General features: G+C 41.0%; 1 protein-coding gene and 1 long non-coding RNA gene across 8 annotated transcripts in view; one reads left to right on the top strand and one right to left on the bottom strand.

Annotated features, from left to right (window-relative positions):
* The window catches only part of LOC122240384, a 119155-nt gene that overhangs the window by 393 nt on the left and 100277 nt on the right, over positions 1 to 18485 (bottom strand). The window contains exons 5-6 of one of the 4 annotated variants that reach the window (XR_006220033.1): positions 11649 to 11959; positions 5904 to 5940 (exon numbers count right to left, since the gene is read on the bottom strand). The exons of 1 other annotated variant lie outside the window; for it this stretch is intronic. This is a non-coding gene — a long non-coding RNA (uncharacterized LOC122240384). Of the gene's footprint in view, positions 1 to 5903; positions 5941 to 10231; positions 11960 to 18485 lie in introns of those variants that run through there. 2 more of the 4 variants (XR_006220034.1, XR_006220031.1) reach the window with 2 other exon arrangements.
* The window catches only part of CB4H12orf56 (chromosome B4 C12orf56 homolog), an 83262-nt gene continuing 68347 nt past the window's right edge, over positions 3571 to 18485 (top strand). For all 4 annotated transcript variants that reach the window (XM_042992678.1, XM_042992677.1, XM_042992676.1 and 1 more), the window contains exon 1: positions 3571 to 4085. In XM_042992678.1, the coding sequence (XP_042848612.1) occupies positions 3609 to 4085 (477 nt within the window). In that variant the 5' untranslated portion in view covers positions 3571 to 3608. The remainder of the gene's footprint in view (positions 4086 to 18485) is intronic.

Here is an 18485-nt window from a genome sequence, read left to right as displayed (position 1 = left end):
AGAAGTTGGAAAATAGGTCAGGTAAGCTGTCTTTACTGGTCCTAGTGCAATCATTGGTTTCTTTTAGAGGAAGTGGGTGTGTAGCAGGAAGCCTGAGGCAGAAGAGAACATTGAAGCATTATTTAGTAAAAGAAGCAGTTTTTAAATTTTTAATCCAAAGCACTGTAGAATCCCTTAGGCTTCATTATAATGACATCTCTCCTCCATGTCAGTTGATTGCTAATTGTTAACAGATATTTAAACAGTCAGTATCCACTGATACCGAGTAGAAACACCCAGAGATTCCTAAATGACACCTTCAAAAATTCAAGTTTTATTTTCCTACTACAGATTTCGAGTATCTTTCTATGCATACTGTCTGTCTTTAGTTTGAAACTTGGAGATGGGAACACCTGGGATTCCCTAGATTGAAATGTATTTCTAGTCTGAAATCCTTACAGGGTTTTTTTTTTAATTTTTTTTTTTTAACGTTTATTTATTTTTGAGACAGAGAGAGACAAAGCATGAACGGGGGAGGGTCAGAGAGTGGGAGACACAGAATCTGAAACAGGCTCCAGGCTCTGAGCTGTCAGCACAGAGCCCGACGCGGGGCTCGAACTCACGGACCGCGAGATCATGACCTGGGCCAAAGTTGGCCGCTTAACCGACTGAGCCACCAAGGCACCCCTCCTTACAGTATTCTTATGGCCTATGGCCCACTGATCACTTATCCACCAAAAACACAACTAAAAAAAAAATGACATTCTTTTGTCTGTGTATATATGTAGATTAGATTTTTTTATCTTGAGCCTTAAAGTTTAAAAAGTTAGGCTAGCATACAACAGAGAAGAATTTGGTATTATTTTGTACATGGGGAACCAAATGACCATATATATACCAAGAAATGACACACTAGTTCAATTTATTTATTTTTTTAAGTTTATTTACTTTTGACAGAGAGCTAGCATGCTTGCATGAGTGGGGGAGGGACCGAGGGAGGGATACAGGGGATCTGAAACGGGCTTCATGCTCATAGCAGAGCCCGATGCCAGGCTCAAACTCATGAACCATGAGATCATGACCGGAGACAAAGCTGGACGCTCAACCGACTGAGCCATGCAGGCGCCCCTCAGTTCATTTTTAAAACACTTGTATAGTGTTTACTCTGTTCCAGGTACCTGTTATAAAGTACTTTAGAAACATCCTTATATTAATCCTATGGGGTTGGTACTATTACCCTCTTTTCACAGATGGGGAAATTAAGGCACCAAGAAATTAAAGTAACCTGTCCAAGATCATTTAGCTACTGAATGTGAGAGATGAAAATGGAACCCAGGTCATCCGGCTCTACAGTCTTGTGCTCATAACTACTGTCCTTTCACACTAATTGAATTGACCATCCCTCAACCTAAGGCTACTCTGTTCTGGTGAAAGTTCTTCTGGTTAAGAGTGCCTCTGGGGATTAGTTCTGGGTAAGTAATGTTCCATTACTTTTGAAAGATTCATCAAGAAACATCTACTAAGCGCTTGATTGCAGCGGAACTGTATTAAATGCTTTTTGAGTTTAGATGGACTTAGAAGATAAAGAGTAATTGCCTATCTCGGATGTATTTTTGTTAATTATCCACATAAAGCTTACCAAAAGATAAGGCAATACAAATATGAAAACATGTCTATAGTGCTTTTAGAATTCATAATTCATTGCATTTGATCCTGACACCAACTTAATGGTTGGCCAGGCAAGTATTGATAGTTTCATTTTATGGATGATAAAACTGAGGTCCAAAAAGGTTAAGAGACTTTGCAGAAATCTCACTGATACTGAGCAACGGGGTTCGTGCTGTAATCCAGTTCTCCCGACTCCAAAGCTAGTGATCTTTCCCCTATCTTAACCCTGTTTCCTGCAATCTGAACTTTGTCGTTACCTTGGCAACAGTATAGAACACTAAGTGCCTGGAAACAATGATACTGCCTTTTCTGTGTACAACCAACTCAAAAGTTCCACTGAGGTCACCTTAACCCTTGATCCTTTTGTCAGAATCCCTTCTTCATGTGCTTACCTTAATGTCTGTTAAGTCTGAGAGCCCTTGTCACCAAAAGTGCATTTATAATGGGTTTCTCGGCAGATAGATCAGGTACGCTGTCTTTTCTAGTTCTGGTGCAGTCGCTCTGTTTCTGTTAGTCCTGAGGCTGGAGCAGAAGCCTGACAAACACCAAACAGCAGCTGGCAGTGAGGCCTTTTCCCCTACTTGGGCCTCACATTTCACTTGCCATGTGGTCATTTGCCTCTGAACACTCTTGTGAGGCAACTATTTGGCAAAGGTAAAAGGCCTTTGCCTTCTGTTGGTTTGAGGCGACAAATTGTTCAGAGTGGTTTAGATAGGGAATAGTCTTTATTTTAGACGAAACAGCCATGCTTCTGGGGCTCCCTTTTTACCCAGCTATGAAGTTATGAAGGTTCTGACAGATGTACAAACAGATTCTAAGAAAACTTGGAACGCTAGCTAGGTCATTTATGATTTTGTCAGCAGGTGGCACTTCTCTCCTTAGGCACTAAACACAACCTCTCCAATAAAAGAAATACTGTTTTGTTTTGTTTTGTTTTGCTGCTAACCTCAGACTTGGTTAGCCACCCAACCATTTCTCCTCTGTTCCTTTTTTGCAGTGTTTTAGTCCACAATATCTGTGTATTTTAATTTGTTTATACTTTTTCGATAAAAGACATGAAGTTGCTTACAGCATATAGTATACAACAGTAAAATATGAGGAGGAGAACATGAACTGCAATAAAGAATATACAATTTGATTCTGAGTTGTTGGTAGCTGGAACAAAAATACACATAAATGTGTATCATTTCTTTGGGTTAATGAGCAGGGAGAGAGAATGACTTCCCCAGAATTTGAAATTAAAATGAAAGTTACTGCCTAGGGTTATGAGAGGCAGGTGTCTGCTATGCCCTTCTCATCTCACTAACCTAAACCGATAAGTGATCTGTAAAAACTACTCAGTACTTTTACTGTCATGCAGCTTCAAGGCTGGGCAATCAGCATTCCTCAACCCCTCGTGTTCCATTTCCTTAAATGCAGGCCTCACCCATTCATTTATCCTACACAGACCGGGCTCCGCCGGTCTACGGGGCTTTGTCCCTGGACACGGGGAACACAAGCATCCCCATTAGGCTCTGGCGTGCCAAATTAACGTATAGGATTTACTTCAGAGAGAGAGCTTTCAATTAGTTGGACAGAAAAGGTGTGTGTTTATACTCATGAAACACTAGAGGACTGTATCAGGCAATGTTATAAGCAAATGCTAAATCCGCGTGGTTGCTCTTAAGAGCGTCCTAGGGGTGTTCTGCCTGTTAAAAAATAAATCGGTAAATTTCCTCTCGTTTCTAACAGAAGAGCAGTTTAAACTTGTGGATTCCCTCATCAGTACAGTCTGTTAGGAACGGCGCGGTCCCCCAGAGCTGGGGCAGGCGGTGGGGAGGGGGGGGGTTCGGGCTGCTGTGAGCAGAGGGCGAAGAGAGCCGCTAAATATCCGCCCCGCAGCCCCCGGGGATGCGTGATGATGATTCACCTGAAGGACCAGCATCTCGCCCGGTCCATTGTTGTCTGAGGTTGGCACGAGGATGGGCGGGAGGCGGGGCCGGGGCCGGGGAGGGTGCTCCCGGGAGCCAGGCCCCGGGGTCGCGCCCCGAAGTTGGGGGCCCCGCGCACTGCGCCCGGGGGAGGTGGCCGCGGTAGGGCGGGCGGCTTTGTGGCGCGCGCGGGTTCCACCGCAGGCGGCGCGGAGGCGGGGCCCTGCACAGGCGTCCGCCAACCCCCCGCTTTCGGCCGGGCCGCGGCCGCCGCACATGGCCGGCTCCGCAAGGGCCGGCTTCCCTGCGCACACTAATAGCCGCCTGGACGCGTTCCTGCGGAGGCGGCTGCCGCCCGAGGTCTACGACGCCATCCGCGCCTACGAGCCGTGCATCGTGGTGTCCGACTCGGAGAAGCACACCTTCAAGTACGTGGTCCTCAGCGATCGGCTCATCTACCTGACCGAGAACCCGCCCAAGTCCATACGGCGAGCAGTGGCGCTGCGGGACGTCGTGGCCATTGACCTGGTGAGGAGCGCGGGCGGGCAGGCGGGCTTGCGGGAATCCCTTCTTGGGTACCTCCCCCCCAGGTTCCAGGCCTGCCGCACGCGGGAAGAGGGAGGGGAAGGCCGACCTTCCCTATCCCCCTCTGGACTCCCGTACTTTTCTTTAACTTACTTTGGGACTAGCAGCCACACAGGAAAACGGTGGATTGCTGTATGGACGCCGAATAAAAATGCCCTGCCCATTCTCATCGTGTGTAGCGGTCAGCCCTTGTACCCCCAAATAGGGATACAGGTTTGAGAACATAGCCCCCTATCAAAACTACGCTTTAAAGTCATTTTTTTTTCATTAAGCATCTAGCCTGTGCCAGGCACTTGTTCTAGACACTGAGGATGCACAAAGGAAATAGGGCCCCTTCCTAGAAACTGTTGTGGGAGAGATAAAAAGCCAAAACCAATGCAAATAAATGCAGTGTGCTAAGTACTTTATGCCTTGTTTATTTTTTTTTAAATCAGCAGTGCTTAGAGCGTGTTAGGTGCTCAGTATGAGTAAGTGAATGGACGAATGAATGAATGAATGAATGAAAGAGATGTACACAGGATGCCCGGCAATCTCACACAGGTCACTTGATCCAAGCTGGGCCCAGGCCATGCTGGGAAAACTTCTCGCAGAAGATACAATCTGGCACAGCCACCCCTTGTCCCAGTTTTAGTGTTCTGCTACTGTATCCCTTCCCTCCAGGAATAGATATACCTTATAAATCAACAAAAGATTGTAAGCAGTCTCCTCTCCAATTACTGTTTTTCTCCCCTTGGCTCCCTTTAGCTCAGCTGCTCTCCAGGTGTGTTCTTTTTTCCACTGGGGACAAGTGTCTAGCCTAGTTTCCCCCCCCATCCCCACCCCCCCTTGTCTGAGTCTCTGCATCACCCAAGGGAGAAGTTGGTGAACTCTTAATGGGGCTGTTTTGCAAAGACAATCCTAGTTTGTTTGGAACACATCTGTAAAAAAAAGGATAAAATTAACTGAGAAAAAAAAAAAAGCTTTCTTTTTTTTCTTTTTAAAATAGCCCTGTGGGCTAATATCACTGTGCAAATTTATTTGCTTTTTTTTTTTTTTTTTTTGAGTAAAAGTTTGAAGCAAAACTGCCTTCTTCCTTACTACCACTATTTTCATTCTCTTGAACTAAAATTTAAAAAATTTCCTTTACCAAATGTCTTTAAAACATTAAATGCTCAGCTTTGAATACTGTCTGCAGTGTAAACATTTATTGTTTTGACAAAATGTAATGATTTTAGGATACTGTGACTCTCCCCAACAAGAAATACAGTATATATATTTCAGTAGTTGCTATAAATCTTTCTTTTTGAGCTGTTAGAATCTGAAAAGTGCAATAAAGTTCCCTAGGCCTCCAAGCCAAGAATCCTACAAAAAGGCATACCAATTTATTTGGTCATGCTTTATGTACATAATTTACCTTTCAGGCTTATAGAAGAATGTGTAATGTCTATAAAGGTGCTGAACAGATCTATGATTTTAGCACTGCTGACAGATTGAAGGTCCATCTTTCACGATATAGTTTAACTGCGGTTAAAGTTGTGGTAGGCAGAACATTGCTGGAACCTGTGAATATGTTACATTACATGGCAAAGAGGAGTTAAAAGTTGCAGATGCAATTAAGGTTGCTTGCTATCAGATGACTTTCAAATAGGGAGACTGGGGCATCTGGGTGGCTCAGTTGAGCATCTGGCTTCAGCTCCGGTCATGATCTCACGGCTTGGGAGTTCAAGCCCCGCATCGGGGTCTCTGCTGTCAGTGCAGGGCCCGCTTCGGATCCTCTGGCGCCCCCTCTCTCTGCCCCTCCCCAACTTGTTCTTTCTCTCTATAAATAAACAAATAAATAAGGATATTAAAAAAACCCCAAACCTGTCCAATAAAAAGCAAAAAAAAGAAGCCTACACAAACAAATAAAATAGGGAGGTTATTTTGGATTATCTGAGTGGGCCCAATGTAATCACAAATCCTTCAAAGTGGAAAAGGGGGGCAGAAAGAGGCAGGCAGAGCACTGCAGCAAAGAGACTAGTGGTTCTGAAGGAGGAAGGAGCCAGGAGACAAGGAATGTGGACAGCCTCTAGAAGCTGGAAAGGGCCTGGAAACAGGTTTTCTCCTAGAGCCTCCAGAAGGAATGCCGTCCTCCCAACACCTTGAGTTTAGCCCAGTGAGACCCATTTTGGACCTCTGACCCCTAGAACTATGAGAGAATAAATCTGTGGTGTTTAATGCCACAGAGTTTATGGTAATATGTTACAACAGCAAATGAATACAGAATTGTTTTCCTCTTAATATTTTTTAAAAACAGGTAATCATTTTTTAAAAGTATTGTTTCAGTGAGAAATATAATCATGCCAAGTACAAATGCCTTAACGATCCCTTTTTCTGAGGTTTTATAAGATAATTCTAGGGTTATTATAGTTCAGTGGCTTGCATAGCTTCACAGGGTGTATGAAAATGGGTGTCAGTCACAGAGTTGCTTTCTCTAGCACCAATTACTGGCCACAGATGTAGCTAATTGTCCCTCTATGAACATTAAGTCCGAACTTAATACCATAATATAGAGAATTTTCCTGATTTCTGTGTTATATCTCATATAGTCATCTCCTATCCGTGCTAAGTCAGTAGTTTCTTAAATCACATGATTTCGGTGCCAGGCACCTTTGTTTCTTAGAACTGGTTTCTCCTACCTTGAAAGATAAACTGTTTAATCTTTTTTTTTTTTTTTTTTTTTTTTACTAGGGTGCTGTCCTCTAGGGCCAACTATTTAGACATCCTTTTCCATTCTCAAAGGTTTTCTCATTTTACTGTAAAAGTTTGTCTTCTTGTTATTTAACTTTCAATTGGCTCAGGTTTCCATTCTGCCTTTGTTCTAGCTGTCACAGCAGTAAACTCCCAAGCAAACCAGTCCTTTATGCCTCTGGGCCCCAGCCTTCTTCCCATGTTCAGTCAGATTCCTTATTTAGTTCATGTCTTATGTTACAGTTACACCTCAGAAAAAAAAATTGCAAATAAAATTCCATTTTCTCTCCTAAAGAAAAAAAATGGAGGGGCACATGAGTAGCTCATTCAGTTGTGCTTGATTTCAGCTCAGATCATGATCTCACGGTCCGTGAGTTTGAGCCCTGCATCAGGCTCTAAGCTGATAGCATGGAGCCTGCTTGGGATTCTCTGTCTCTCTCTGCTCCTCCCCCCATGGCCTCTCTTTCTCTCTCTCTCTCTCAGAAATAAATAAATAGACATTAAAAAATTTTGAAGGTAACAGCAGCAAAAAGTTACACCAGAACTTGGATTGGATACAAATGAGATTTCCCTTCCAGCAAAGATGTGCTTAAAATCCACCCGGAGATCTCAAGTGTTTGATATGGTCCATGTCCTAAAAGAGAGTTTCTAAGGTTGCTTGGGTGGAGCTTTTATAAAAAGGCTGACGTTTTCTTTAAAAGTTCCTTTTGGGGGGCGCCTGGGTAGCTCAGTCAGTTAAGCATCTGACTTCGGCCCAGGTCATGATCTCAAGGTTCGTGAGTTCGAGCCCCGCGTCGGGCCCTGTGCTGACAGCTAAGAGCCCGGAGCCTGCTTCAGATTCTGTCTCCCTCGCTCTCTGCCCCTCCCCCACTGTTTCAAAAGTTGCTTTTGGAAGAATACTCTAGAGTTCTGCTCTTGTTGTGGGCATCAAAACACTTCTTCAAGCTCTTCCAAGATTAAGCACATATTTTTCAAGTGTGAGAAGCAACTTTCCAGAAGTGAATTTCCTATGAATTCACTCTCCTTCAAAGCCATCCCATCACCTACAGAGAAAAAAAAATCCATCAACTCCAGCAGCCTTGCCTGTAGTCTCTTGCCTGTCTTTGTCTTTTCACCACCCTTCCCAGCGAATATTGGCTCTCCAGTCGTCCCAGGCTCCGTGTGGCTTCCTCAACCGGCCACAAACGCACCTTTTACAGCCTGGCCTGTTTGCTTGTCTTGAACATTTTCTCCTCCTTCAAGGTTGTTCAGATCATCATATTTATAATTCTCTTCCTCTCCTCCTTCTCTCTCTCCTTTTAAAACATGTAAAAACAGGGGCGCCTGGCTGGTTCCAGTGAGTAGAGCATGCGACTCTTGATCTTGTGGTAGTGAGTTTGAGCCTCACGTTGGGCATAGAGTTTACTTTAAAAAAATGTAATATTCTTAGCTTGAAAAGAAACAGGTCACGGGCTGTGCTGCAGGGGCCGCAGTAGTTTGCCAACTAATCCCTGCTTTCCCCACTAGTATGTTCAGAGCCAACACATCTTCTAGGCTAAGCCCCAGTCATTCTTTCTCTGAGCTGTTTTTCCTCCTCTGAGCTGATGAGGGCAGGCCTTTTGGTCTGTTTTCTTCATTGCTGTATTTCTTTCTGGCTCCTAGATAGACCAGATGGTCAATACATATTTGTTAAATATTCAACATAATCTGTTTCTTCTGTTTCTGATTTGATGATCTGCAATATACATTGGGCATTTCATAATATATACATTTTTAAATGTTTATTTATTGAGAGAGAGAGAGAGAGAGAGAGAGAGACAGAGACAGAGAGACAGAGAGAGAATCCCAAGCAGGCTTTGGTGTTGTCTGCACAGAGGCTGATGCGGGGCTCAATCCCAAGAACCGTGAGATATGTCCTGAGCCAAAATCAAGAGTTGGATGCTTGGGCGTCTAGGTGGCTCAGTTGGTTAAGCATCTGACTTCAGGTCATGATCTTGCAGTTCATGAGTTCGAGCCCCGCATCAGACCCTGTGCTGATAGCTCAGAGCCTGGAGCCTGTTTCACATTCTATGTTTCCCTCTCTCTGTCTGCCTTTTTCTCTCTCTCTCTCTCAAAAATAAATAAACATTAAAAAAAAAAGTTGGATGCTTAACCGAGTGAGCCACCCAGATGCCCCTAATAATACATTTTTATTTTTATTCAGGTTTTGCTGTCTACCTGTATAGATATGGTCCAGTTATTTAACATCTATTCTGTGCCTTCCTTAGATTGTTTTTTTTTAATATATGAAATTTATTGTCTAATTGGTTTCCATACAACACCCAGTGCTCATCCCAAAAGGTGCCCTCCTCAATACCCATCACCCACCCTCCCCTCCCTCCCACCCCCCATCAACCCTCAGTTCTCAGTTTTTAAGAGTCTCTTCTGCTTTGGCTCTCTCTCCCACTCTAACCTCTTTTTTTTTTTTTTTTCCCTTTCCCTCCCCCATGAGTTCCTGTTAAGTTTCTCAGAATCCACATAAGAGTGAAAACATATGGTATCTGTCTTTCTCTGTATGGCTTATTTCACTTAGCATCACACTCTCCAGTTCCATCCATGTTGCTACAAAGGGCCATATTTCATTCTTTCTCATTGCCATGTAGTACTCCATTGTGTATATAAACCACAATTTCTTTATCCATTCGTCAGTTGATGGACATTTAGGCTCTTTCCACAATTTAGCTATTGTTGAGAGTGCTGCTATAAACATTGGGGTACAAGTGCCCCTATGCACCAGCACTCCTGTATCCCTTGGGTAAATTCCTAGCAGAGCTATTGCTGGGTCATAGGGTAGGTCTATTTTTAATTTTTTGAGGAACCTCCACACTGTTTTCCAGAGCGACTGCACCAATTTGCATTCCCACCAACAGTGCAAGAGGGTTCCCGTTTCTCCACATCCTCTCCAGCATCTATAGTCTCCTGATTTGTTCATTTTGGCCACTCTGACGGGCGTGAGGTGATACCTTAGATTGTTTTTGAGAGGATTAAATTAAATAAATGTAACTCACTTAAAACAGTACTTGGCACAGGTAACAGCCACATACGTGTTATTATTGATAATCTTTATTCACATATATTAAGTCTGTTAGGTTCACTATGAGTCTGTAAGATAGATATTATCTTCTCTTTTCATATTAGGGCACTTGACTTTAGAAGATTTAATAAGTTTGGAAAGAAAATAACTCTTTGAGCATTGATTATGTATTAAGTGTTTAAAATTTTGTTTATTATTTAGAGAGAGAGATAGAGTGTGAGTGGGGGAGGGGCAGAGAGAGAGGGAGACACAGAATCTGAAGCAGGCTCCAGGCTCTGAGCTGTTAGGCTCAGAACCTAACGTGGGGCTCAAACTCACAAATCGTGAAATCATGACCTGAGCCAAAGTTGGATGCTTAACTGACTGGGCCACCCAGGCGCCCCTGTATTAGGTGTTTAAATATACTGTCTTGTTTATTCTTCTTGAAAATCTGTCCAGTAGGTATGTCGAGTTTAACGTATTCAAAAACAGAATTCCTGATCTCTACCCCTAAATTTGTTCCTTCCTTGGCTTTCCTTATTTTAGGAAATAACATCATCTACCAGCCTTAATTCTTTCACTCCCTACATCCAACAATCACTATACCCTCTTGATTTGTGTAGAGGAGGAAAAAGTTTCCCTTGACCCTCTCAGGGTCCCTGGCTGAGTCTGAAAATTAAACTGACAAAGACAGATTAACAGGAGAAATGCCTACACATTTATTTCATATAAATTTTACATGATATGGGAGCCTCTATAAAGGTAACAAAGACCTGAAGAGACAGGTCAATCTGTGTGTGTTTAATATTAGGATAAAGAAAAAAAATGGGATAGCACAAAAAAGGGGGTATGACTAAGGATAATAACCTAGGGAAAACTAGCAAGGTCTGTTTGTTTGGATTTCTTTCTCTCAGTGTCCTTCTCTGGGTATAGGGAGGGCACCTCTCCCATGAGGGTCTTATGACCTGCTTCAAGGGAGCAGGGTGGAAAAAGATCAGAGAGAGTTTCCTGCATCTGCTGTTTTCTCAAATTCCTTCAGCTCAAAATATTCAGTATACCAAGGTGCCATATTTTGGGATAGTATGTTCTGATCCTTGTCACTTCTCTTCCAAAATATATCTGGCCAGGACCTTTCTTACCTTTTTTACTTATGCCACTTGTGCAGTCCCTTACCTCAACTATTGAAATTACCTCCAAACTCATTCCTCTTCATCTAGCAGTTGGGATGATCTTTTTAAACATGAAGTGTGAATTAAGTTATATCACTCTTCTTCTTTGTATTGCCTATAAAAGCCTCCATGATATGACCCCTCTATCTCTGACTCATCTCCAACTCTTCCCTGAGCTCTTTTTGCTCTTCCTTCTTTCCTCAGGGACTTTGCACGTGCCATCCTATCTGGAACACTTCCTCCAGATCTTCGGAGAGTTGGTTCCTTCTTGCTAGTCATGTTTCCAAATTCAGTTTCACCTCCACAGGGATGCCTCTGATGACCCCTCAATCTAGAGTACCACTACCCATCACACTTACCACATCTGTTTGTTTCAAAGCACTTAACATTACTGGCATTATAAGATTAATTTGTTTGATGACTTATTATTGTCCATCCCCCATAGTAAATGCAAGCTCCATGAGACCTTGTCTGTCTTGTTCATCCCTGGGTCACTGTGCATTATGTTGCCTGACACATAGAAGATGGTTAAAAACTATCTGTCAATGGGAAGAACTGGAAGAGTAAATGGATGCTCAGATACATCATACAGTTTACCTCTCAGAGGGAAAGATCCTATTTCCTTATTCCAAGTGTTGAGGGACCCTGGAGACTTGACAACTCATCACACATAAGCAGTTAGCGGAACAACCAGGGCAAAGTCTCAGAGGGTCTCCTGATGCTCAGGTTCAGCTTTTTTCATGCTTCCTTTGTGCTTGTATGAGATGATCTCTGTGTTGTTTACCTGAGTCGTGCACTTTGGTAGTAAGAGTTATGGAAGATGAGACTATATTATGGATGCTTCTTTTCTTCTCTAGCTTTTTTTTTTTTTTTTTTTTTGATTCATTTGCAGCCTTTCAAAAGTCTCACTGTGGAAGGAAGAAAGAGGTGGTAAACTCTAATCCATCCTTTTTTTTTTTTTTAAGTTTATTTATTTTGAGAGAAAGAGAGAGAGCACGAGCAGAGGAGGGGCAGAGAGAGAGAGAGGAAGAGAGAATCCCAAGCAGCAGAGCCCAACATGGGGCTCGAATTTATGAACTGTGAGATCATGACCTGAACCAAAATCAAGAGTTGGACACTTAACCAACTGAGGGCCACCTTTGGTTTCTTAATAGTTTGCACAAAATAGTTTGGATTTTGCATTCGAGTCTTGTTCTTGGTTTGTTTGTTTTAATATGAGGTCTATGCCAAACGTGGGGCTTGAACTCATGACCCTGAGACCAAGATCTGCATGTTCTACTGAATGAGCCAGGCAGGCACCCCTGCATTCAAGTCCTGAGAAACTTCATGAGGGTGTGCATTTTGTCAGTTTGATTCACTGATGTACCCCCCAGTGCCTAGAATGATAGTGTCTTGGTCGGGATAGCCTAGGTTAACTGCACTAACAAACAACCCCAAGGTCTTAGTGCTTTAACACAACATAAAGTCCATCTCACCCAAGTTACTTGTCCACTGTGGATTAGCTTCGTTTCAGTCACAAGATATGTGACACTTAGTCACCCATCTTAGTATCAGGGACTCCATCTCAGCCATATGCTTGCTTAATCACCAGGCAGAGGGAAATTAACTTGGAAAATTATGTACTTATTTTTAAGCTTCTACCCAGAAGTGACACATGTAATTTCTCACATTTTATTAGCTAGAGTCAGGCACATAGCCCATGCCTATCTTAAAAGGGGGCAGGAAAACGTGATCCTACCATATATGCGTTCCACGTGTCTGAAAGAGAGAAAAGGAGTATTTGAACAGCTCTAATGTCTACCTCAAATTGCTGACATTTTATTGAGTGCTTACTATATGCCACTCAGCCTCTGTTCTAAGTACTTACCCTGGAACTTCTTTATCTTTACAACAACCCCAGATAATATTGTATCTAGCTTTACCGATAAAGAACCTGAAGTACAGAGAACTTAGGCAACTTGCCCAAGGTCATCCTCTAAGTGGCAGAACCAGAATTTGCACTCTTGGAGTCAGCCTGCGGCATCCATGCTTTGATTCTCTAAGCTTTGATTCTCTAAGCTATACCTGCCTCGGTCATAGCAGGTCATTAAAAAAATAATAATAAGTTTTCATTGAATATCCAGAAGACTCTAAGCTTTTTGAAAAGAGAAACTCCATCTTACATTTTGCATCTTTGAGTTTTGCACTTTGCAGTAGGAACTCAGAAGTATCCATGATGAATTGAACTGGATAAATTAGAAACTAGATGCTCAACTGCCAAAAGCCTAGGGTGCGTTTATTCTCTGAAATTAAAGCTGAAGGAAGAAATCTGAATCGAGACTATGAAAACAAGACTAAGGGATAAGATAAATATAGAATTGTTCACAAAATTTTCAGAAACAAGAAAGAAGTACTATCAACTTTACTTCAATTGAAAAACAAAAAATAAGGGATCTCCCTTAGGATTTTAAAAGTAGCATTTTAATAAAAGTAAGAGAAATCAGTAATCAGTTGCACATATAAATATGGCCCCAAATGATGTAGATACATTCATGAGTGATGTATTATTCTTAGAGGTGGTCAAAGAAGTAGAGATATTTTCACATAAAGCCTTATTCATTTGAGGTAACACAAAAGAGCATTCTCTTCTCTCCCCAAATGCCCCTTGCTGCCATCATCAGAGACAAATACCACGCTGAGTAGGCCATGAATCTAGCCAGTATTGCATTACTGAGGTTCTTAGGAAGAATCAAAGGTCATTAACTGTAATAGATATCTATTGGCTATGCACTAATGTGTTAGCCTTGTGTCAAACACTTTAAATCTTATTTAATCTTATTAACTCTATGAGGAAGATGATATTGTCTTTTTTTCCCCCCTGGATGATAAAATGGAGGCAGACAAAGGGGAAGTATATATATATTTTTTTTTTTAATTTTTTTTTAACGTTTATTTATTTTTGAGACAGAGAGACAGCATGAACAGGGGAGGGTCAGAGAAGGAGGGAGACACAGAATCTGAAACAGGCTCCAGGCTCCGAGCTGTCAGCACAGAGCCCGACGCGGGGCTTGAACTCACAGACCGGGAGATCATAACCTGAGCCGAAGTCGGACACTTAACCGACTGAGCCACCCAGGCGCCCCAAAGGGGAAATATTTGCACAAGGTCATATTCAGAAAACATTGGAGCTGGAATGTAAATTCAGGTCTTTTGACCTTACAGCCAGCATTCTTGAACCATTATGCACACAGTAACAACTGACTTTCTACAAATTCCTGCTTTCCAAATTCCTTCCTTTTCCTTCTTTCTTTCTTTCCTTCTTTCTTTCTTTCTTAAATTTTTAAAAATTGTAGTTAACATACAGTGCTATATTGGTTTCAGGAGAATTCAGTGATTCATCACTTACATCCAAATTCCAAATTGCTTTAGAAGTTTTTAGGTTTTGCAATAGAGACAACATGGTCACCTCAGTTTGCAGATTACCTGGCTCCTGGGCATTGGCTGTCAGGAAGGAGAGGATGAAGTTATAAATAAAACACCTTTTTCATTCCTCATACCACCCCTCTGTATTCAAGATTGTTGTCCTTCAAAGCTCACACTGGTGTCATTGCTGTTTCTGATGCCGTTCAAGGACAGGTCTGGTTGCAAAAACGCAGACGGATGTCGTATCCTCTTCACAGGGTCGAGCCTTGAAAGCTTTTTTCCTTTTAGTCTTAGCTGTGGCTCTTGTCCCAGAGACAATGATTTTTCAAGCCGAACACTGAAATAGTCTAGGGAGTCTCCAGTATTATGGGGCTGTGCCCAATTCTCCAAACTGGTTATTCTTTTTGGCATATGTGGGTGGATCATTCTTGCCAACAATATTCATAGATCCCAAAAAAAGCTCATCTACTTAGATGTCCTTAGGGATTGATACACTAAAGCCCAGGTAGAGTATAATGGAAAAAAAAAAAAAACCCACCTGGTGGAGGCTGCAGTTTTTTAATTATGTCAGTGGAAGAATTTGCCAAATGTTAAATGTAAAAATAGCTTCTACTAAGGAATAAGTTTGTGTACAGCCTGACATAGGTAATTGCTAATGTGGTTTAATTTGAGGGAAATCCATTCAAGATATCTCCATACATTGATAGGCTATCTCATCAATACCTTTAATCCTACCACTGGCCCTCCTTCAGATTTGCTCTGAAATCCTCGTGGAACAAGTAATTCATTAAATTGAAATTTGAGTGAATTAATTTATTACTTGCTTTCCTCCAGTTTTTGGAGACAGAGACGGGAGAGTTAGAGCTTGCTGTCAGAGAGGAAGTTAGGTCATCAAAGGACCATGGAAGTTGAAAGATATCTCACAATTTAGCTCTTTTGGGGACTTACTTCCACTACTTAATGTCCTATGAAATAAAATGATCTCCAAATTGTGGTCCAGTACGTGGTGTCTACCTTCAGATTTTCCCTTTTGAGTTTTCCTCTGGTTTATGTCTTTTTTTTTTTTTAAGATTTTATATTTAAGTAATGTTTACACCCAACATGGGGTTTGAATTTACAACCCCAAGATCAACTGACTGAGCCAGCCAGGTACCCCTTAAAAAATGTCTCTTTATAGTGGGTTTTTTTTTTTAATATATGAAATTTATTGTCAAATTGGTTTCCATACAACCCCCAGTGCTCATCCCAAAAGATCCCCTCTTCAATACCCATCACCCACTCTCCCCTCCCTCCCACCCCCCATCAACCCTCAGTTTGTTCTCGTTTTTAAAAGTCTCTTATGCTTTGGCTCTCTCCATAGTGGGTTTGTTTGAATTAGGATTCAAATAATGGTCCCCACCAAATTGTGTTTGGTTATCTGTCTCTTAAATCCCTTTTAATCTATGACAGTTCTTCCTTCCTCTTTCATTTTTCTGTCAGTTATTTGCTGGAGAAATGAGATCACTTTTTCTGGAGAATTTTCCACAATCTGGATCTGGAATCCTTGGGCATGTCCTTCATCCACTATAGTTGCTTTAAACTGGGTAAGATCCAGGGGCAGTGTTTTGACAATACTCCTAGCTGGTGCTGTTTATTTCCTATTACTTCCCATCAATAGTCACATCTTTTTATCTTTTTGTCTTTTTGTGCTGGTCAAATGTGTGGGTTGTTCTGTCTCCTGGACCCCTTTTTAGACTAAGAGTATCACCACCCCTCCTTGCCTTGTTTTTACATGTTGAAGAGATGGCCCTTTTTTTTTTTTTTTTTTTTTTTTTTTGTAGAATGTCTCCTCTGGATTTGCTGATTATTTCTTCCTGGGGCTGTTTTCCTCGAGAATACATATTTTAATCAGGTCTTATCATAATAAAGTTCCTGTCTGCCATCACTTTTTAAATAGAGAAACTAGGGGCGCCTGGGTGGCTCAGTCGGTTGAGCGTCCGACTTCGGCTCAGGTCACGATCTCGCGGTTCGTGAGTTCAAGCCCCGCGTCGGGCTCTGGGCTGATGGCTCAGAGCCTGGAGCCTGCTTCCGATTCTGTGTCTCCCTCTCTCTCTGCCCCTCCCCCGTTCATGCTCTGTCTCTCTCTGTCCCAAAAATAAATAAAAGTTAAAAAAAAAATTAAAAAAAAAAAAGAAATAGAGAAACTACTAACTTTGTAAATTAAACAAACAAAAACCCTACCTTTCCTACTGAATATGGAATAGGCCAGGTGGTAAATGAAGGGATTAGAGCAATTCTAATAATAATAATCTCTTAAACCTGTATTTTCTAAATAGGGGGGAAAATGACATCATGAAAGTCAAGTGTCATCATTTCTCTCAGTGATACTTTATTTAGAATTTTCTTGAACAAGGGAGATAACTGAATGGGTAAATGCTTGTGCTAAGGTCTTCTGTTAGATCTATAACTCTCAACTCCAGTGCCTTTTAATCTTTTTTAAATACATTTCTGTGGATTTGGTTTGTAAGCATTTTGTTGAGGACTTTTACATCTATATTTACAAGAAATATTATTGGTCTGTAGTTTTCTTATGATGTCTTTGTCTGGTTTTGGTATCAGAATAATATAGGAAGTGTTTGGTCCTCTTCTACTTTTTGGAAGAGTTTGTGAGGGATTGGTGTTAATTCTTTAAACATTTGGTAGAATTCACCAATGAGACCATGTATTACTGTACCTTTCTTTGTGGGAAGTTTTTTTGTTACTAATTCAATCTCTCATAGTTCTATTCATATTGCTGTTAACGGTCTACTCATATTTTCTACTTCTCTTGAGTTAGTTTTGGTAGTTCCTGTCTTTCTAGGAATTGGTCTATTTTATCCAGGCATTTTAATTTGTTGGTATTCAGTTGTTCATAGGATTCCTTTATACTTTTTATTTCTGTAAGGTTGATACTATCTCCTTTTATACCTGATTATAGGTATAGATTGAGTCTTCTCTCTTTTTCTCTTGGTTAATCTTGTTAAAGGATTGTCAGTTATGTTGATTTTCAATGAATCAATTTTTGGTTTGGTTGATTTTCCTTATTGTTTTTCTATTCACCATTTCACTAATTTCTGCTCTAATTTTTAGGTAGGGTATTGAAGTTTCCAGCTGTTATGGTTGAGTTTATTTCTCTCTTCAATTCTTTCAGTTTTTGCTTCATGTATTTTGGGGTTCTATTCTTAGGTACATATATGCTTATAATTGTCATAACTTCTTGATGGATTGAACTGTTATCATTATAAATTGTCTCTTGTACAATTTAAAATATATATATTTTAAATATATATATATATTTTAAATATATATATATATACATACATATATATGTATGTATATATATGTGTGTGTATATATATATATATATGTTTTTATTAAGTAAACCCCATGCCCAACATGGGACTCGAGCTCACGACGCTGAGATCCAGTGTTGCATGTTTTACAACTAAGACAGCCAGGTTCCCCTCTAGTAAAATTTTTTTTTGCACTGAGTCTTATTTTGTCTAAGAGTACTATCACCATTTCAGCTGTCTTTTGCTTGCTGTTTGCACAGTATATCTTTCCCATCCCTTTACTTTCAACCTATTTGTGTTTTTGACTCGAAAGTGAGTCTCTTGTTATAGTACAAGTGAATCATTAGTCAAATCATGTTTTTAAAATCTATCCTTTCAATCCCTGACTTTGAATGGAGTGTCTAATCCATTCACAGTAGTATAATTACTGATAAGGCAGGGTTTACATCTGTTCTATTGCTATTTGTTTTCATATGTCTTTTTCCCCCTATTTCCTCCCTATTACTGCCTTCCTTTGTGTCAAATAGGTATTTGCTAGTATCCGATTTGAATTCTCTTGTGACTTCTTTTATACTATGTATTTTGGAGTTTTTAAATTAATGTTTGCCCGGGGTATGTACAATGTACATCCTACTTTATAACAATGTAGCTCAGATCATTATCAATTTCAATAGTATACAAAAATATAAGTCTGTTCCCTCCCCACTCCTTTGTGCTGTTA

Source organism: Panthera tigris, chromosome B4 (assembly GCF_018350195.1).
Source record: "Panthera tigris isolate Pti1 chromosome B4, P.tigris_Pti1_mat1.1, whole genome shotgun sequence".
In the NCBI taxonomy this organism is placed as follows: Eukaryota; Metazoa; Chordata; class Mammalia; order Carnivora; family Felidae; genus Panthera; species Panthera tigris.
Note: the sequence above shows the minus strand (reverse complement) of the source record. Positions and strands in the feature narration are given on the sequence as shown.